At 62.0% G+C, this 19,831-nt stretch overlaps 4 protein-coding genes across 7 annotated transcripts; 2 read left to right on the top strand and 2 right to left on the bottom strand.

Moving 5' to 3' along the window:
- CELA3B (chymotrypsin like elastase family member 3B) lies at nt 295-2,952 on the top strand. Its single transcript, XM_021417691.1, has 8 exons — nt 295-441; nt 522-601; nt 1,101-1,198; nt 1,439-1,573; nt 1,652-1,788; nt 2,086-2,231; nt 2,310-2,462; nt 2,874-2,952. The coding sequence occupies exons 1-8, from the start codon at nt 399-401 to the stop codon at nt 2,892-2,894; spliced, it is 813 nt and encodes a 270-aa protein (XP_021273366.1). The 5' UTR covers nt 295-398; the 3' UTR covers nt 2,895-2,952.
- Nucleotides 3,077-7,513, top strand: TMEM269 (transmembrane protein 269). 4 transcript variants are annotated; one of them, XM_021417694.1, is made up of 7 exons: nt 3,077-4,987; nt 5,313-5,377; nt 5,812-5,959; nt 6,030-6,127; nt 6,201-6,344; nt 6,414-6,614; nt 6,738-7,513. In XM_021417694.1, the coding sequence occupies exons 3-7, from the start codon at nt 5,910-5,912 to the stop codon at nt 6,845-6,847; spliced, it is 603 nt and encodes a 200-aa protein (XP_021273369.1). In that variant the 5' UTR covers nt 3,077-4,987; nt 5,313-5,377; nt 5,812-5,909; the 3' UTR covers nt 6,848-7,513. The 4 variants fall into 4 exon arrangements, with proteins under 4 accessions (XP_021273369.1, XP_021273367.1, XP_021273370.1 ...); XM_021417692.1 differs by lacking the exon at nt 5,313-5,377 and having other exon boundaries at nt 3,077-4,385; XM_021417695.1 differs by lacking the exon at nt 5,313-5,377.
- On the bottom strand, nt 7,290-8,569 carry SVBP (small vasohibin binding protein). The gene is made up of 2 exons (XM_021417696.1): nt 8,364-8,569; nt 7,290-8,280 (listed from the first exon to the last, which is right to left on the bottom strand). Exons 1-2 carry the CDS (start codon nt 8,478-8,480, stop codon nt 8,194-8,196), a joined length of 204 nt encoding a protein of 67 aa, XP_021273371.1. The 5' UTR covers nt 8,481-8,569; the 3' UTR covers nt 7,290-8,193.
- On the bottom strand, nt 9,043-12,613 carry ERMAP (erythroblast membrane associated protein (Scianna blood group)). Its single transcript, XM_021417690.1, has 6 exons — nt 12,450-12,613; nt 11,200-11,634; nt 10,402-10,497; nt 10,029-10,285; nt 9,846-9,961; nt 9,043-9,763 (listed from the first exon to the last, which is right to left on the bottom strand). The coding sequence occupies exons 2-6, from the start codon at nt 11,605-11,607 to the stop codon at nt 9,213-9,215; spliced, it is 1,428 nt and encodes a 475-aa protein (XP_021273365.1). The 5' UTR covers nt 11,608-11,634; nt 12,450-12,613; the 3' UTR covers nt 9,043-9,212.

The following is a 19,831-nucleotide window of genomic DNA, read 5'->3' as shown; positions in this document are numbered from 1 at the left end:
TGGGGGCTGTGGGGGGCACAGTGGGGAGATGGGGCTGTGGGGGGGTGCAGGGAAGGGCTGTGCGGGGGCTGCGTGGGGCAGTACCCACACCCACCCGGCCGGGCGCCTCCCCCAGGGCTGGGCGTTGATGGTTAACCTCGACCCCGCACCTGCACGGCTCCCATGGGGCAGCACCCTACTGTGTCCCCAGTGGGGTGCTAGGACACCACCTGCCCCCGGCACTGTGCCCATAGGGAGGGCTCGCAGCCCCCTCCCCATAGGGCCGACCCACAACGCACAGCACCCAGCTGGGCACCGGCTGCCTGCTCCCAGGGGTGGCCTTGGGCCGGGGAAGGGCCCCGATAAGGGGGGGATTTAAGGCCGGCGGGCGCCCCGTGCCACCTGGCCAAGCCCTGAGCATGATGCTGGCGCTCCTCGTCCCCCTGCTGCTGGCGGTTGGTGGTAAGCTGTTCCCAAACCCTCTGTCGTCCCTGCTTTGGGGTCCTGGTCCCACCCTGGGTGACGGTCACCCCATCGTGCAGGCTGCCACGCTGCCGTGCTGCCGGGTGGGTCACGGGTGGTGAACGGGCAGGATGCGGTGCCGTACAGCTGGCCATGGCAGGTGAGCAGCACGGGTGGGTTGTGCTGGCTTGGAGTTGGGTTGGGGTTGGGGTTGAGATTGGGGTTGGGTTTGAAGCTGGGGTTGGGGTAGGGTTGGTGTTGGGGTTAGGGTTCAGGTTAGGGTTGAGACTGTGTTTGGGGTTGGAGTTGGAGTTGGGGTTAACGTTGGAGTTGGGGATAGGGTTGGGTTTGGATTTGTGGTTGGAGTTGGAGCTGGAGTTGGGGTTAGGGTTAGGGTTGAGATCGGGATTAGGGTTGGGGGTAGGTTTGGGTTAGGGTTGGTGTTATAGTGGGAAGTAGGGTTGGTGGTGTGGTTATGCCGAGGATTAGGGTTAGGATTATGCTTATGGCTATGTTTGGGGTTATTATTACGTTTATAGCTAGGGTTAGGGTTATGGTTAGAGTTAGGGTTAGGGCTATTTGTTAGGGTTCGGGTTAGGGTTATTTAGGGATGGGGACACCGTGGTGGGTGGCACCACGCCGACCCCGCGGCCCCGCAGATCTCGCTGCAGTATGAGCGCGACGGCACCTTCCGGCACACCTGTGGGGGAACCCTCATCGCGCCCGACTGGGTGATGACGGCTGCACACTGCATCTCGTGAGCCACGCACCTGTGGGGTGGGCGTGGGGATGGGGTGTGTGGGAGGTGTGCGGGTACATAGGGTGATGCGGGGGGGGTGCTTGGAGGGATGCACGTTGCAGGGTTGGGGTGGTCGGGGTGAAGGAGGAGGGGGTGCAGGGTTCAAGGACGGAGTGGGAGGGGTGCACGGAGGTTGTTCGGGGGGTGCGATGGGCAGCCCCATCCCCTGGGTCAGCGGGCACGGTGTCCCCTCGGCAGCTCTACTCTCACCTACGAGGTGGTGCTGGGTGAGTACGACATGAGCTCCGCTGAAGGCCCCGAGCAGCGCATCCCCGTTGCCGCCGAGGACATCTTCGTGCACCCCAAGTGGAGGAGCTACTGTGTGGCCTGCGGGTGAGTGGGGCCTGGCGGTGTGGGGATGCTGTCCCCACCCCAGGACCTCATCCCGGTGACACGTGTCCCCATGTGCAGCAATGATATCGCCCTGCTGAAGCTGCGGCGCAATGCTGTGCTCAACGACCACGTGCAGACGGGGCGGCTGCCGCCTGCAGGCACCGTGCTGCCCAACGGCTACCCCTGCTACCTGAGCGGCTGGGGGCGGCTGACCAGTGCGTGCTGGGATGGGGGGGAGGGGCAGGGGGTGAGGAGACAGTGTGGGGCATGGAGGGAAGGATGTGGGTGGAGGGAAGGGTGGGAGGCTGGTTGGAAGGGGGACGAATGGATGCATGGGTGCGGGATTTTGGGGTGGATGTAGGATGGATGGATATGGGATGGATGGATGGGTAGATGGGCACGGGATGGACATGGAATAGATGTGGGATGGCTGTGGGATGGATGAGGCTGGCGAGCAGGATCCTGGGCACAGCGTTGTCCACCTGGATCCCTAACACCTCCCCCACTGCCAGCGGGGGGACCATTGCCAGACAAACTTCAGGACGCTCTGATGCCTGTGGTGGACCATGAGCACTGCACTCAACCCGACTGGTGGGGCAGCCTTTCCATCCGCACCACGATGATCTGTGCCGGCGGCGCTGAGCAGGCCGGCTGCAACGTGAGTACTGTGCTGCACTGCACCACGACGAGAGGATTGGAGCACCCCAAACCATCCTGACCCCCATCCTGTCCCCAGGGCGATTCGGGTGGCCCCCTGAACTGCCAGGCTGAGGATGGGCACTGGGAGGTGCATGGTGTCGCCAGCTTTGTGTCCTCACTGGGCTGTGACACTCCAAAGAAGCCCACTGTCTTCACTCGTGTCTCTGCCTTTGAGGACTGGATTGCTGAGGTGAGTGGTGGGTGCTGGGGTGCTGGGGTGTGGGGATGGTGGAACACCTGGGATGTGGGGTACAGTGTGCCTGGGGGCTGGGATGCTGGGGTGTTGGGATGTTGGGATGCTGGAGTGTTGGGGAGTTGGCATGCTGGGGAGTTGGGATGCTGGGGTGTTGAGATACAGGAGTGTAGGGGTGTTGGGATGTTGGAATGCTGGGTTGCTGGGATGCTGGTGTGTCAGAGTACCAGCGTGTCAAGCTGGCAGGGTGTTGGGGTACCAGTGTGCTGGGACGCTGGGGTGCCAGAGTGCCAGGTATAGGGCTGCTGGGATGCTGAGATGTTGGGGTACCTCAGTGTTGGGGTGCCATGGTGCTCCAATATTGGGGTGCCGGGGTGCCAAGCTCCCCGAGCCGCTTCTTTCTCCCAGACCATGGCGAACAACAGCTGAGCGGGGCAGCAGCAATCTCCCTACATCACAGCGTACAAATAAAACCGGAAAGCTGGCACCCCGTGTCCCGTGTGCTGGGGGGGGGGGGGTGCTCACATGGTGCGCAGCCAGGCAGGCACCAAGTGAGAGCGGCTGCATTGCCAGCAGGTGGCACTGGCAGAGCGGGCATGGGCAGCGCGGCGGCACCGCAGGGGTGGGCACACGGGGATGCCATGCGCCGTGGGAAGGGTCCACTCACGGTCCCGTGATGCGGTGGGAGTGGGCATCGCAGACATCCAGACATCGTGGAGGTGGGCGTGAGGTGCTCCGATGCCACGAGGATGGGCTCCGACCTCCTCCCAAAGACATCTGAGGCCGTGCGGGTGGTTTCCCCAAAAGGTGCCACAGGGACAGGCACCCAACACCTGGGCCCTATGGAACGAGCGCCCCGAGATGCCCTGACGCCACAGGGAAGGGTCCCCTCTGGGTGCCCCGTTCTGGTCGCATGGCCGTGGCAGCAGCTCCATGCCCAGCTCTCGTCCGCCACCTCCTGCCCTCCCAGCCTGGCTGTCTCCTCGCAACCACCGGCCGCGGCGCGTGACCGGGAACAAAGGGCCCTTTGACAGTGCCCGGCACGCATGGGGCCCCCGCTCCCCCCATCCCATCCCATCCCATTGGGAGCCCCACATCCCTGCATGCACGGGGCCACCCTGAGCTGGATGGAAAATCCCCATCGCGTCCCGCCACAGGCATGGGGCTGTAGGGTTTTATGGGCCCCTGTGACCGTATGGGGAACCTTTGCTCCCCGGGGGGGCCCTTTGCTCTGGCTGCTGAGGGCAGCCCAGCTCGTGACACCCTTGTGCAAGCAGTGCCGCCCGCACGAGGCCGGGACAGGTGGGTGGGTCAGGCAGGGGGCAGCTGGCATGGGTGCTGTCAATCTGCATGGCTGGTGTGGGTGCTATGAGCCTGGCACGGGTGCTGCACAGCTGATGTGGGTGCTGCAAGTATGGCATGGGTGCTGCAAGGCTGCTATGGGCGGTGCAAGGTTCTGCAAGGCTGGGACAGGCAGTGCAAGGCTGTACGGGTGCTGTGAGACTGGCATGGGTGGTGCAAACTTGGCATGGATGCTGCACGCCTGGCATGGGTGCTGAGAGCCTGGCAAGGGCAGCTTAGGGCTGGCACGCGCACCATGAGCCTGGCTTGGGAACTTTGATCCTGGCACAGGCGCTGCAGGGCCTGGCACAGCTCCTGTGAGGCTGGCGTGGACACCGTGAGCCTGGCACGGGCACGCGGCCGTGCAGCCCCGGGCAGCTCCTCCCTCGCTGCGGTGCCAGCCGCCTCCAAAAACCCCCGTGTCCTCTGGCCGGACCCACCCCCACGGGTGACTCAGCCCGTTCCCGGCAAAGCCCGTCCCTATATAACGCGGTGCTGCCGCCGTGCACCCAGAGCCTGCCCGGCCGCTGCCTCAGTTTCCCCGTGCCGCAGCCATGTGGATGGTGTCACCGCCGGTCGGTAAGTCCCGCTTCGACGCCCCGATGTCTCCCGGCCCAGTGCAAAGCTTCCCATGGGAAAACGGCTGGTTTGGGTGTTTTTGGGATTCCTGGTGGATGTTGGCTGGGTGAGGCTTGCAGACGTGGGGTGGTTCAGGGCGCAGCTGTCGGGGTGATGGCGCAGAGCAGCTCTGCGTGGCTGGGTGCTCTGCAGCGCTGCAAACCGGGGACAGAGAGAAGTGAGAGCCGAGCCCGCTCCGCCTTCGTGCTAACCTGCCCCGGAACTCACTGTTCTGAGCAGGCGCCCGTACCACACACGGGAACAATGCGGAAAGAGCCAAATCAATGGTTTTCTTCCCCCCATAAAAAGTAATAAGAAGTACCGCCAGCAGCGGGGCTGAAGCCCGCTCCTTCTGCCCATATCTCTGCACCTTTGGGGCTGGGAATGCCAGGAGCGGGCATGGCGCTGCGCAGCATTGTGATGCTGCAGAACACGGTGCTGCCCACTGCGCACTGCTTCTCGTTGGACCTGCTGCCACCTCGGTCAGACCCCAAAGCGCCGCTTTTTGCCCGTTTTTCCCCTCTCCACAGCACAGGGAGAGCCCAATCCCTGAGAGCGCTCAGGTAGGGGCACGGTGCAATGCACAGGCTGAGCGCCGCAAAAACCCTGTTTCTTGCAGAAAAACGGGGCTGGGGTGAAAACCTCCCCGTGCTCGCCTCCTCGGGGTGTTTTTCCATGCACACCTGCCCGGCCTCAAACCGCAGCGGCGTGGCCTGGGGTGGGGTGGCCAAAGGTCGGCGGCAGCAGCACCCCCACCCCGCTCGGAAAAGAGGAATATTTGGAATATTTCTTTCCTGCAGGCGGGAGCACGGGGACCCGGCCGTGCCGGGGCGGCGGGGGGGAGCGGTTGTGGCTCTTGTTGTGCTCTGACGTGCTGTTTTCTTTCAGATGAAGGATCTCACCAGCTTGCCTGGCTTTGGGACCACGGCAAAGGCAGGGTGCAAAACACACTAGTAGGACATGACCCTTAACACTTTCTCTAAAGCGTAGCCCTATAGGTATATAAGATCAATAGAGCTTAACACTGGGGTTGGCTTTTATTCTGAGCTTGGGTTTGGCTTTTTTTTTTGTTTGTTTGGTTTTCTTTTTTTTTGTTATTTTTGTTATTTTGGTAGCGTTTTACTTTCTCCTTTGCCTCCCGCGGGCAGACGGAGGCAGGGGCTTGCACAACCCGAACGGTTTGGGGAGCGGTGCAGGAGCAGGAGGAGGAGGAGGAGGGGGAAAGCGCTGCGCGAAGGCTCCTGCCCACAACCCTCCGCCGTCCCCTTCCCATCGCCGGAGGGGGGCAGAGGGGGCCTGGCCCCCAGCACCAACCTGCTTCCTCGGGCGCTTGAATAACTCCCAGCCCCAAATCTGTGCCCTTGACCGGCGTCTCGGCGGCTTACAGGTATCTTCCAGTACACCAAGAAGCTGTTCCTGAGCAGGCAAGCGGGACAGGTGCAGGCGCTGGAGTTCGTCCGGAAAAATGCGGCCAACGCGCTCTCCATGGCGAACCTGATCGTGGGGCTCTCCTCCATTCTCTGCAGCCTCAACAGGTGGGGGGGCACACAAACCAAGGGGACAGGCGGGGAAAGCAGCACGGTGCTGATGCCTCTCCCCCCGCAGGCAGCACCACTGCTCCTGCTGGCTGCTCCTGGTGGGCTTCCTGCTCGATTTGGCTGACGGAGCCGTCGCCCGGCAGCTCGATGCCTGCTCGGCGCTGGGTGAGCCCCTGGACCGGGGATGTGCCGGGAGTGCTGGCTGCCGGCCGCCCCCTCACTCACTCACCTCCCACAGGAGCCAAGCTGGATGACTTCGCCGACTTCACATCCTTTGGGCTGGCCACGGCGCTGCTGCTGCAGCCACGCGGTGTGCTAGACGGGCTGCTGGCCATCGCCTATGTGATGGCTGTCTTCGCCCGCCTCTGCTTCTTCTCCAGTGGTAAGGCTCGGGGCTCACGGGGTCGGGCACCCCGCCGGGCTCCAGGCTGAGCGCATGGCCACCCCACAGGGATCCCCTTCACCTACCGGGGCTTGCCGTGTCCCTACGCTTCCTCGCTGCTGGCCAGCACCTTCCTGCTGACGGGTGGCCACGTCACGCTGCTGCGCATCGCCGCCGTCGCCATGGTCCTCTTCATGGTTGATCGCGGCTTCTACCCCCATGACAAGGTGCTGGAGTCGCAGTGCTGGAAGAAGGTGATCTATGGCGGAGGTAAGGAGCAGGGGTAAAACCCACCCAGCTTTCATGGAGGGTGCTTGGCCGTCCCATGGAGCAGTGACCCAGGGAGGCGTTTGAGCACCGCTGTACCCTCTACGCTGACGGTTCCCCCCACAGGCATTGTGGCCGTCCTGCTTTTGCCCACAACGGTCGCTTCCATCTACTACCTTGCCTGGTCGGCATCGTACATCTTATTCCCCTTCGCCATCTGGAGCTGCAAAGCCTAAGGGCCAAGTGGCAGCAGCCCCGGCGAGGACCACTCCAGCTTAACCTCCACCTAATGTGTAGTAAAGCTCTCCTCTGCCTCACTCTCGGGTGCCAGCACTGGGCTGTCTCGCCCCTCATCTTCGTTTGCTCATCCCGGGGAGGAGAGCCACGGCAGCAGACTCCAAACCCAGCAAGCTCAACGCTGCAGCCCCAGAGGGTTTCCCACCACGGCCGAGCCTGCTTAGAAAACAGCTGAGCTCCTGCACAAGGGAACTTTCAGTGCCAGCAGAGCCCAGGCCGGGCTTCAACCTGCCCTGCGCACGCGTACCCCCAGCCAGAAGAACAACAGCCCTGCACCAGAGCTCACCCCCCTTCCCAGGGGACCACCCCTCGAGGTGCCTCCTCCCAGTCCCACCAGCTGGGACGCGGACGGAGGTGACGGCAGTGCAATCAATGCATTCCCACTGTACATAATAATTTATTGCAAGGGCGCGATTGCGGCGGCTTTAGATCCCTGAAATCCTCACCATGAGGAGGAAGCGGGCCCCCGCAGCAGGCAGCCCATGGCAGGATGGGAGATGGCCACCAATCACACCTGTGTGCCCCAGTTCCTTGCAAAACCCAGCCCTGAGGCATGGGGAGCGCTCCAGTATTTATTTCTGATGTGTCGCCATAGGGAAATAATATCTGAAGCGTGTTCTTTTTTCCTTTCTGCGCCCGGTCGATGAGGTGTGGGAGGGAGGAAGGAATGTGGAAGGGAAAAATGGAACCTGAAACCCGCAGGCCGAACTCTCTGGAAATAAAAAGCTGGAGAACAACAGCGGCGCATGCCGCCTGCAGCTGGGAGCAGGGCGTGTGGGCGGGGGAAGGAAGCGAAGGTCAGACCTCGCCGAGCAACAGAGGAAGCGGAGCAGATCTGTAGCTCCAGAGCCCCAGGGAGATCCTGCAGCGCCAGCAGCTGCAGACGGACAGAACGACCCCGTCCCGGGGCGAGCGCCCCGGAGACTTGTGCTGCTGTAAACAGGCGGAGGGTGGAGAGCCTGCGTGGCACGGGGAGGACGGCGGGGCTGGCGGCCACCGGCTGCAGCTGCTCTGGCACAGAGCCCCGTGGTCCCGGGGGGCTCGGGCAGGCCTGCTGCCCCTAGGCTGCTCCAGGGGAAGGCCTGCATCTCAGCGGGAGCCGGAGGAAGGCAGAACGACCACTGCTTTTATTTAGAAAAAAAAAGATAAAAAGAAAGCAAGAAAGGAAAAAAAAAAAAAAGAGGTCTTTGTCAGATTGAAGGCATAAATACTGAGTTAGGAAAGGGGCGGGGCCGGGCGCTCCGAGCTGCCTGCCGCTGGGACGGCACTGCGCCCGGCCCGGCCCTCACTCGCCGCCGGCCTGCATCTGCTTGCAGAAGGCGTCGAACTGCCGCTGCTCCAGCTCCGTCATCACGCGGTTCAGCGCGTAGATCTGCGGGGGGAGGGACAGAGACCGCGGTGAGGCGCTGCGTGAGGCGCCGCGTCAGGCCCCGGCCCTAGGCCCGCCCGGCTCACCTCCGCGCGCTGCCGTTGCTTCAGCTCCTGCTGGGCCGACCTCTGCTTGGCCTTCTCCAGGCGCGCCGCCGGCTCGCGGCCCTTCGGTCTCTCCTTCCGCCCCCCGCTCGGCTCCATGGCCGAGCCGGCCGGGCCGCGCCCCGCTACCGGCGGGCCAGCGCCCGCTGCAAGATGGCGGCGGCCAGGCTCCGCCCCCGCGCATGCGCGACCAGCGAGACCGGGAGGATAGAGCGCGCGCGGTGCCACAGCGCCCCCTCGTGGGCGGGAGGAGAGCGGCGGGGGCAGCCCCCGGTGCTCCCAGCGGCTCGACTGCTCCGGCACAGCCCTGCCCTGTATCTCACCCCTCCGTGTATCGCAGCCCCCAAACATCGCACCCCGCATATCACACCCCCACATATCACCGCTGTAGATATCACACAGCCCTACACTACACGCTGGCCATCAAACCCCATGTAACAGCCCTACTACACACCCCCTGCGGGGCACACCTTCTGCCAGCCCTCGTACAGCACCACTGCACACCCCGTGCCCGCTCTGCACCGTACGCACCCCCAGCCCCTGCACAACGCATGCCACCACGGCACAGCACGGGGCAGGATGGCACAGTGCAATAGGCACAGCACACTGCAGCATGGCACAGCATCCCCCACCCCGCGCAGGGGCTGCACCACCCGGCCCCTCGGCTCCAAATGCACCTTTTATTGCAGCGGCCGGAGCAGGGCCAGACCCGCGGGGCCGCGTGGAAGCACAGGACGGGGACACCAGCCGCACCGTGCCCGGTACCCAAAGTCAGCTGCGCCTTGAGGGCAGGGACGCGGCCCCGTCCCACCGCTGCCCCGCGGGGTCCCGCTAGATGCGGACGGTGTTGATGCGCAGCGGTTGCACATTCTTCCCATTGGCGTGGCTCTGCCCGGGGCTGAAGTAGGAGCAGAGCTTCCCAGGGAACTTCTCCCGGAAGGTGTAGAGCCAGGACATGTCGTCGGCGTTGTAGAAGATGAGCAGCCCCTTGTCGTAGTCCAGGAAGACGCCCACCTTCTCCAGCTTGCTCTTGACATTGAGCCGCGTCCAGGGCTCGGTGCAGGCGCTGTACTGGTTCCCATCGTGCATGACGATGCAGTAGAAGCCCCGGCTGGGTTGGATCTGGATGCTGCCCTTGCGGGTGACGGCCTCGTGCGCCAGCCCTATCATCCACTGCGTCTTCTCGGACACCACCACCTCCCAGTAGTGCACGCCGCCACCGAACGCCTGGGCGCCCAGCACCGACACCTCCACATCGAAGCGGCGCGGCGAGTCCTGCAGCGGCTGCGGGTGCAGGTTGCCGTAGGCCACGATGGTGCAGTCGTCAGAGAGGATGAGGCGCTGGTGGGCTGTGCCGGGGTCCAGCGTCAGCGCTGCGGGCACTGCGGAAAGGTGGGTGTCAGCACCCCTGGGCGTGGGGGGCACGGTGTCCCCCTCCCACCCCCCACCCGGCCTCACGCTCACCTGGGTGGATGTCTTGAAAGAGCGACTTCCAGATGGTGTACTGCAGCGGCCCCATGTACTTGGAGGTGGGGAAGTCCTCGTAGGTCAGGTTGGTCTCGTGGATCTTCCCCTTCAGCCTGCGGGATGGGCAGCAATGGGCATGGAGCTCTGTGGGTGCCCCCTGCCCCCCCCGCACCCGCTCACCTCTCGGACAGGGATGCGACGCCAGCCAGGAAGGCGTGCTTGTCGGCCTCGGCCAGGCGCTCCTGCAGGATCTGGCTGCCCTCCTGCACCTTGCGCAGCTGCTGGCTGTAGCGCTGGATTTTCTGCTCGATGTCGGTTAGCGTCCGTGCCGTGTCGGCCTCCAGCTCCTCCAGCATCGCCTTCTGCCGCTCCCGCAGCAGCCGGTGCAGCCGCTCAAAGGCCTCCCCAATGGTGGCCCGCAGGCTTTTGGCTGATGACTGAGGAGGTGGGGGGCACAGCCGGGCCGCAGTGGGTCCATCAGCGCCCAGGCCGCGTGCGTGGGGAGGGGGCAGGGGAAGGGATTTGGGGCATGTCCCTGCAGCCTCACTCCTACCTTGGTGTCGGCCAGCTGCCGCTTGAGGAGGTGCAGGGCCTCGGTATGGCCTCGCTCGCTCTCCTGCAGGCCTTGCAGCTGCTCCTTCAGCTCCCGCTGCAACACAGTGCACTCTGACCCCATGCTCAGCCCCGGCCCTGTAGCACTGCCCGCTTCCCCACCCCACAGCAGCAACACCCCCTGGGTTGCAGGGAAAATGCAAAGCTTTGTGCATGCCCCATGCTTGGGCAGTGCTCCCAGCCACCAGCAGCGTGACGCTGAGGTGCTGGGAGAGCTGTGGGGCAGCCCCACAGCCCAATAGATATCTATCAGGGTCTAAGCTGGCACTGTGGTGATTGGAGCCCATGAGGGTCAGCGCATGGCACAAAGCTGCCCCAGCACAGCAGGTTTGGGGATGGGATTTGGTGCTGCTGTGGGACGTGTGGTCCTGTATGGGGCAGGAGGGGGGTCTGGCTTGGAGCTGCCTGGGAATCCCCAGGGAGCAGCCCAGCAGAGCCATACATGGATGGAGGAGCAGACAGACAGATGAGCGGGTGTGTGGCCACATGGTGTGGATGGACGGATGGGCAGAGGACAGTGCTCCAGTTGTGGGGATAGATAAGGGGATTGTACGGGGAGCAGCACCCCAGAGCCACAAGCAAACAGGCAGAGGGAGCTCTGGGTGTCCTGCATGCAGACAGAAGGACACCGTACTGCACGGTGCACACAGACAGATGGACAGAGCGACTCACAGATACCACGACCCAGAGAGTCCAGAGGGATGGATATGCAGGGATGAATGGATAGATGGACACCCACCTGCAGCTCCTCGAAGGCATCGTCCACGTTGGTGACCTGGTGCTGCTCATGCACTGCCGGCTCATCACAGAAGAAGCAGACGACGGCGCGGTCAGTGAGGCAGAAGAGCTTCACCTTCTCGTGGTCCTTGCAGGGGAACGGGCTGCGCTGAGCCCCCAGGATGGCGTCCAGGGGGAAGGCGCTGTAGCGCTCCACAATGTTGGCCAACTTCAGGCTGGGGGCCAGCGTGGGCTCAGTGAAGGTGCGGCGGCACTCAGGGCAGTCGCGGGCACCCTGTGGCTCCTGGCGCACCCAGTGCTCCGTGATACAGCGGCGGCAGAAGTAGTGCTCACAGCCGAAGCTCACCGGGTCCTGGTAGATGCTGAGGCAGATGGAGCACAGTAGCTCGTCCTTCAGGCTGCAGGCCATGGCTGGGGCTGCAGGGGGGTGGTTGGCCTGCAAAAGTTGGGGTCGAGGGGTGAGAGTTTTGCAAGGAGGGCAGGACACAAATGGGGGGCTGCAGTGGGGCTACAATGGGGGGGCTGGGTGTGAGGCCACAATACGGGCGTCAGGCTGGTAAGGGGGTGGTGGTCAGGGGGATATGGGTGGACTGGGGGGTCAGGATGCAATAAGGGGACTGTGGGTGAGGGGCATATGGGGGGTGGGGGTCAGGGTGATGTGGGGACTGAAGTAGATGTGGGTGACACTGGGGGTCAGGGGGATATTGGGGGACTGAGGTTGGTATTGGAGATGCTGGGGGTCCAGCTGATAAGGGAAGTGGGGGTCAGGGTAATATGGGGGGACTGAAGCTAATGAGGATGATGCTGGGGTTCAGGGGGATGCGAGGGTGGGGAGCAGGGAGATATGATGGGGCTGATGTTGGTACTGGGGATGTTAGAAGTCAGAGGGATATAGGGGGGCTGAGGCTGATGTGGAGGATGCTGGGGGTCAGGTTGCAATAGGTGGGCTGTTGTTCAGGGGCATATGGAGGGGTGAGGGATCGCTATATTTTGGGGACGCTGGGGATCAGGGGCCCTCGGGGATGCTGGGGGTCGGGCTGCAATAAGGGGTGAGGAGCAGAGGGCATGGGGGGCTGAGGTTGGCACGGGGGACGCCGAGGCTCGGGCTGCAGAGGGGGCCGCGGGCAGCTGCTAACCGCGGGGCTGCAGCGGGGGCACCCAGCGCTGAGGCTGCACCCGGAGGACATAGGTTCGAATCCTGTCCCCGGCTCCGCGCCCCGCCACCCTCAGGACCCGGGTTCGAGGCCTCACCCTGCCGCCGCCGCCGCTGCCCGCTGCCCGACGCTGCTGCCCGAAGCCGTGCCCGGGGGAAGCGGACCTGCCGCCGCCTCACTCACCGCTCCCCGCCGCGCAGGGCGGGGGGTGGGCGAGGAGAAGGGGGCGGGGCCGCGCCGCACTTCCTGCCTTCCCCTCTCTCCCCCCCCCCCCGCAGCCACAGTGGTACCGCCCCGCCCCATTGTCCCCCGCGCGGCGCGGCCCTGCGGCGCGTACCACAGCCCGGCGGGGGGGGAGCTCTTAAAGGGGCCGTACCTCGTCCCCTTCTCCGCCGGTCCCGGCCTTTCCCCTTCCGTGCAAGGGACAGGGGCATGGGGAGGACGGGGGGCCTGTGGCACGGCGCTGGAGGAGCACGGCCACCGGTCTATTAATGGCGCGGGTGCCCCGCTCTAATTCTGCACCTACCCCAAATTTGGTGTTTTCCCCCAGTTCAGCATTGTCCTCAAATTCTGCATCGTCTCCAAATCCAGCATTGTCCCCAAAACAAAGCATTGTCTTGAAGTTCAGCATCATCCCCAAGTTCAGCATCATCCCTAAAACAAAACATTGTCCCCAGTTCAGCGTTGCCCCTAAGCCGAAGTGTTGTCCCCAGATTCTGCGTTGTCCCTAAACCAAAGCATTGTCCCCAAATTCTGCATCATCCCTGAACTAAATCGGTGTCCCCAAGTTCAGCAGCGCCTCCAAATTCAGCACTGTCCCCAAACCAAAGCATTATCTCCAAATTCAGCATCTTCCCCAAATTCAGCATGGTCCCCAAATTCTGTATCATCCCTAATGTGAATTATTGTCCCCAACATTGGCATCATCTCTGAAATGAAGCATTATCTGCACATTCAGCAACATCTCCAAATTCCACATCGTCCCAAGGGTCTGTATTGTCCCTAAACTGAACCACTGTCCCCAAAACCTTCATCACCCCAACATTCAGCATCGTCCCTAAACCAAAGCGTTGTCCCTGAGTTCAATGCTGTCCCTAAACTGAAGCACTGTCCCCAAACAATGATGGAGAACCACACCATGAGGGTCCCCCCTCTTGTGCCCCCCACCCCACGAGGCTCTGGATGCGGAAGGAAGGACGGGGACATTTGGGGGCAGCACGCAGCCGCCCCACAGCTGGCTGGCGGCCAACACCAACACGGCAGCGCCGAGCCCCTCGCGCCCCCCACGCAGGGAATGACCGCCTGCTTTGTTCCTGCCTGGGCGGGAGGACGGCCCCAAAGGCTGGAAAAGGAGGGGGAAAAAAAAACCTCGACCACGGGGGTTTGTTATTTCTGCCTGTGTTTCTGTGCGAGGAATGTAGGGCTGCTCGCCCTGCCAGGACCCGCTGGGGATGGGAGAAACTTGGAATTAAATCATCAAAGTGCCGGTGGAGCAGGGAAGGGGCGGCCTGGCTGGCATCGTGCCTGCATTGCACCTAACCCCAGCCTCAACCCTCACCCCGACCCTAACCCTAACTCTAACCCAAATCCAAACAGTTACCCAAATCTCAATCCTAACCCGAACCCTTACTCAAACCCTTACCCTAACTTCAACCCTAACCCTATCCTCAACCCTATTGGAAACCCTAACCCCAACCCCAACCCTAACCCTAGGCTCAACCCAAATCCAAACCCTTACCTTAACTCCAACCCCAGATCCAACTCCAACCCCAACCCCAGCCGCACTGATTGGTGTGAGCTGGACCCAGCAGCAGCACCGTGGGTTTGGGGCTGGATATGGGTGTTCCACGCTCCCCCCGTTCTCTACCTTCCCGTGACTCAGTTTCCCCATCAGCACCCAGGGGAGGAACCCCCCACCAATGGGCACCACCTGCGTTCCCCCAAAACCTACGGGCAGCACTTCACCTTCAGCTGACTGAGGTTTGTTTGTGGGGTTAATCATAGGCACATGCCTGGGAAACTTGGTCAGTGGGGTCAGTGAGCTTCGTGAGGACATGGGATGGCCAAAGGATGCCACGGGGTTGTGGGGTGTGGGGTTAGGGTTTGTGATACGGTTGGGGTTAGGGTTAGGGTTTGTGTGTGATAGGGTTAGGGTTAGGTTTAGTGTTAGGGTTAGCGTCTCAGGGGTTTGGATTTGGGTTTGGGTTAGGGGTTGGATTTGGATTAGGGTTAGGCTTAAGGTTAGGGTTTAGGTTTGGGTTAGGGTTAGGTTAAGCGTTAGGGTTAAGGTTATTCACAGGGTTAGCATTAACGTTAGGGTTAGGTTTGGTGTTGTTTAGGATTAGAGTTGGTTCGGTTTAGGGTTAGAGTTCAGGTTTCTGCTAGGCTTAAGATAAGGGTTAGGGTTTAGGGTTAGGGTTAGGGCTAGAGCTAGGGTAGGATTAGGGCTAGGGTTAGGGCTACGGTTAGCTTTCAGGGTTAGGGTTTGGGTGAGGTTGGGGTTAGGGTTAGGCTTAGGGTTAGGCTTAGAGTTAAGGTTCAGGTTAGGGTTAGTGCCAGGGTTAGAGTAAATGTAAGAGTTAGAGTTTGGGTTTGGTTAAGTATTTTGGTTAGGGTTATTCATAGGGTCTGAACAGGGAAACTTGGCCAATGTAAAACCTGAGCCCATGAACACACAGGATGGCTGAGGGATGTCCCAGAGTTGCTGGGTGCAGGGTTAGGATTTGTGATATGTTTAGGGGTAGGGTAACAGTTGCTCATAGTTAATCATAGGGGCTGGATTGAGAAACTTGCTCAACGTGGAACTTCAGCTCATGGAAAACACAGGATGCCTGGGGGATGCCACAGAGCCTGTGGATGCGGGGTCATCCACTGGAGCTCCAGTAGGAGCTGGGTTCCCCAGCACACGTCCCCGCTGCTCATTAGCTGCCTTCGTTAGAGCTGTAGGAAGGGATGCGCTCCCTGCCCGGAGCCTTGGTGTGGGCGAGACTGGGGCGGGAGCCGCGGCTGTAGCAGCACGCGTGGATGAAGGGAAACCGCACGGCAGGGCATGTGTGTTAGGGCAAACAGGGAAATTAATCCCAGGTAATTGATAAATTGGCTTCATTATTTCCCGCTAACCCTTGTGTGAGCACCCGGCGGGCACTTGCTGCAGTTGATGAGTTGGGAGCATGCATCCCCTGCTTTTTCAGGTCACGCTCTTCTGCTCCCTGGAGCTGGTGAGGAAGAGGAGGGATCGGGAATCTGTGCTGGGGTTAGGGTTGGTGTTAGGGTTAGAGACGGGGTTAGAGCTAGGGGTATGGTCGGAGTTAGGGTTGGGGTTAAGGTTGAGGTTAGTGTCAGGGTTTGGGTTGAGGCTCAGAGTTGGGTTAGGATCAGGGTTTGGGTTGTGGTTAGAGTTTGGATTAGGGTTTGGTTTGACTGAGGTGGTGTTAGAGGTAGGGTTGGGACTGGGGGTGGTGTTGGGTTAGGATCAGGGATGGGTTATGGTTAGGGTTTGGGTTAGGGTTTGATTTGCTTAGGGTGCTGTTGGGGTAGAGTTAGGCTTAGGATCTTGATTTGGGTTAGGATCAGGGTTTGGATTAAGATTAGGATTGGGGTTGGGGTTACGGCTGGAAGGGGCTGAGTCACCCCTGGGAGGGAGAGGAGCGTGGGCAAGCTGGGAAGCATCATTGTGGGTTGCACGAGTGCTCAGTTCTGTGCCGTGTGCCTTGCACGCTGTGCTGTGCCCGGAGGATGCCGGCAGGAAGGGAGGCCCCCGAGCTGCTGGAATTTTCCCCGCTGGTTCAAAGGGTGCTGCTGGGGAGGGCAGGCTGGGACAGGCCAGCTCCCAGCACGCACAGCCGCGTCCCGGCACTGCGCTGCGGCAGGTTTCGGCCTCGCCGGAGCAGATGCACAGGGCTGGGAGCTGCATGCTCGGGGCGGGCGAGGCTCTGGGGCTCGCTCCTTCCCACAGTGCTGCAAAGCCAAGATGTTCCCAGGGGGGGTCAGGGGACAGGCAGCACAGGGGATGCTGGGTGAGCCTGCACCTCCTGAGTTTGGGGACCTGTTTGTTCCACCAGCAGAACGCTCCCTACTGCGTTCTGAGAGCTGCTGCGCTGCTGCCATTGGAGCAGGATGCGGTCCCGTTCCTGCTGTGCGTGGTGGAGGGCTCTCCTCTTCGTGGATTGGGATTTCAGGCATTTTGCCCCGGGCACCCAGGGTTAAGAGAACATGCCCTCGTGCAGAGCGGGGTCCCACAGCCCTCCAGGATGCACAAAGCCACGCTGCGCTGGTGCTTTTCATCTCCTAAGTGCTTTGCAAACATTAACTAATTAATCCTAATTAACTCATTACCTAATTATAACCAAATGTCCCTCCCATTTACAGGGGGAGAAGGGAAACAAATGCACGGCCGCCTTCTTTCACCCAATCACCCCCAAACCTCTGCGAGCTCCCAGCCAGCAGCCGCAGGGACCCTACGCACGCACAGCTGTCAGCGCTTCTGGGGCTGAGCGCTTCACCCCATCCGTTCCAGGGTGAAGAACCCACGCTGCAGCTTTGCTCACCTGGTGCAGCATCCCAATGAGCTGGGATGGAGCACTTCCACGCGCCCACCCCCGGCAGCGCCCACCCTCGCGCTCACGCGGCCGCCCGTGAGTCATCGCCTGCGAGCTGCTGAGCGTCCCACCGCTTGGGAAACACCTCGGGAAGCGCTGCACTGACTTGTTCCAGCCCTCGCCACTGCCTGCTGTAATAATTTGCCTCTTGCACGAGCACTTGTGGGGTGTTGCAGGGAATGCTCTACAGGGCAGGAGCCATCTGCGCTGGTTGATGGCTCTGCTGCTGGCCTTGGCCCAGCACTCACTCTCCAGCCCTGCTTGATCGAAAGAGAGAGATTTCTTGCAAAGAAAAGGAAACAAATATGAGGTTAGGATGGAGAGAGGCATTTCCCGGAGGATTTCCTGCTTGGTGCCTGCTGCTGCCGCTGACGGGGACAAAGACCCCGTGAGCAGGGCTGTCCAGCACTGAAGGGCTCAATGCCGTCCCCACGGCCAGCCCAGCGTGGTGACAGCTCAGGGACACAGGGGCTGAGTTCCCGTGGGTTTTCCCATCCAGCTTCCTGGCTATCATGCTTTCCTGGCCAAGTTTCCCAGTCTGTTCCCTATGAATAACCCTAATCCTAACCAATTCTACCCCTAACCCCACCCCTAAACCTAACCCAAACCCAAACCCAAATCCAAACCCTAACCCAAACCCAAACCCTACCCCCAATCCCATACTGCTTTTGACCAACTCCTCCTTTCCACCCCCAGTTCCATGGGATGGATTGCAGTAATGCCGCAGCTTGGTGCTGACAGATGTGGACCGTGCCCTGAGGGCAGCGAGTGGGACCTCTTGAGCATCACTGCTCCACCTGCCCAGCTCCTTGCTGCATCTCTGCCCCATCTCCCACCTCAGGAAAGCCACGGCCATTCCCAGTGCTGGCGGGCACAGCTCTGCGGGCGCGGGCAGAGCAGGTGGAGCGGGGCTGCCGCCCGCCCAACCGCCCGCAGAGGTGATTTATGGCAAAGGCGGCATCTCCGTGCCGCGCTGAGCGCTCCCCTGCCTTCCTTCCCTTTTAATTGCGGTTGGATCTGCCCCGGGGGCAGAAGAGCCTTTGAACACCTCCTTTTGAACACGAGCTTTGCAGCCAGCTCCGCTTCCTCTCTGCAGTGCCATTTCGCAGCTTGGGGCTGGGGAGGTGGGCACCCTGGAGCCCCAGGCAGCTCCACTGCTTACGACGGGGGTCCCTGCCTGCACCCAGCGAACGGGAGGACACTTGAATCTGCCCAGCGCACAGCCGGGAGAGACCCTGCAGCCTCTGCAAAATGTGGCATCCCCAGGAGATGCCTGCTGGCTGGCCTGCCCTGCTAGCTGCATCCCCTGACTGTGGGTCTGGGGGTGTCCTCCACCCACCCGGAGCCTTCCTGGGGGGTGCAGAGCAGCCACAAACCCACAGGCCTGTGGACAGAAGTGAAAGCAGTGGTGGAAGTGTTTCTTGCATGGAGATGGAGGGGAACTTGGAATGAAGGGGTGGCAGGGGACAAAGGGACACTGGTGGTCTCAAGGAGGGCAGGGACGCTCCTAAACGCGCCCATCTCCCGGTCCAGGTGGGAATGGACCCTCCACCACCGCCGGAGGATGCTGTATGGCAGCTGCTGGGCATAGACATCTGAGCAGCAGATAAAGGGGAGTTCTCTGGGAGCTGGCTCGGGATCTCTGTTGAGTCATCGGGAGGTGGTAATGAACGGATCTGGGGACGGCCCAAGATGGAAAAATGTTGGGCAGCATTTAATGTGGGGACACAGGGAACGGACAATCCCAGGCTGCGTGAAAGGAGCGGTGGGGACGCGGCTCTGGGGCGCAGCTGGGACTGAGAGGTGAGGAGGAACCGGGCTGGCCGCGCCTCGCCAGGCACCATCACCACAGCCAGCACCAGGAGCGGGTGGGGCCAAGCTGCCCCACGCTGCCCCGTCCCCCCGCAGCCCTATGGCCCTCGAGGAATGAGCAGGGTGTGCAGCACGACGGCATCGCCTCCCACTCCAGCTGCTCTGGCAGAGCGGTGGGAACAGCGGGAGCAGGGGGAAGGAGATGAAAGGCAGCGTGGGAACCTCCGCTTTGCTTTCTCCTGCAGTAAAGCTCAGGCCCTCCAACTCCTCCAGCCTCTGGGAGTGGGGAGAAGGGCTCTGCGTGCTTCAGGGCCGGGTGAGGGCACCCAGGTGCGCAAAATCGAGGCGGAAACACCTTCCTTGTGAGCTCGGAGGCATCTGCCCCACCGCCCCAAGCCCACCGCCCGCTTCTCTTCCATCCCCTCGTGCATGACCCCGAGGAGAGGGACCGGGAGCTGGGAGCGCAGCGCCTGTGCAGCAGGGCTGGAGGGCTGGGTTTGTTTAGTCTGGAGAAGAGCAGGCTGAGGGGAGACATCGCAGCCGCCTTCCAGCACGCGACGGCCGGGGGGGGGGGGGGGGGGGAGCGAAGCGCCCTGCTCTGCTCCGTCCACCGTGGGTCGGTTTTGGGCTGCTGGGAAAGCACGCAGAGAGCCCAGGGTTGGGGTATTTGCTTGTTTTTCAGTAGCACCGTAGCTGGAAACTTACAGGAAAGCCAGGCTGCCCTGGTGGGCTCAAGGTTTGCTGGAAGCAAGCTGCAAGGCCGGTGATGCACCCCAACATCTCTGCAGCGGGAGGAGATGATGGGCACCGCTGCCTGGAGAGCTGGGGGTGCCCCATCCCTGGGGGGGGGGCTGGGGGACCCTTACAACCCAACCATTGCCCCAGAAAGGGGCTGGAGGCCCCTGGGAGTGAGGGGAATCAGGAAACAGTGTGGTGGCACAGCCCTGAGGGGGGGGGGTCGGAGAACTGGGGGGCACTGAGGGAAACTGGTGGGTGCTGGGGAGAACTAGGGGGCACGGAGAGGGTGAGGAGCTGAGGAGAGCTGGGGAGCACTGGGAGAGGGTGGAGA

Source organism: Numida meleagris, chromosome 20, assembly GCF_002078875.1.
Source record: "Numida meleagris isolate 19003 breed g44 Domestic line chromosome 20, NumMel1.0, whole genome shotgun sequence".
Taxonomy (NCBI): Eukaryota; Metazoa; Chordata; class Aves; order Galliformes; family Numididae; genus Numida; species Numida meleagris.
Note: the sequence above shows the minus strand (reverse complement) of the source record. Positions and strands in the feature narration are given on the sequence as shown.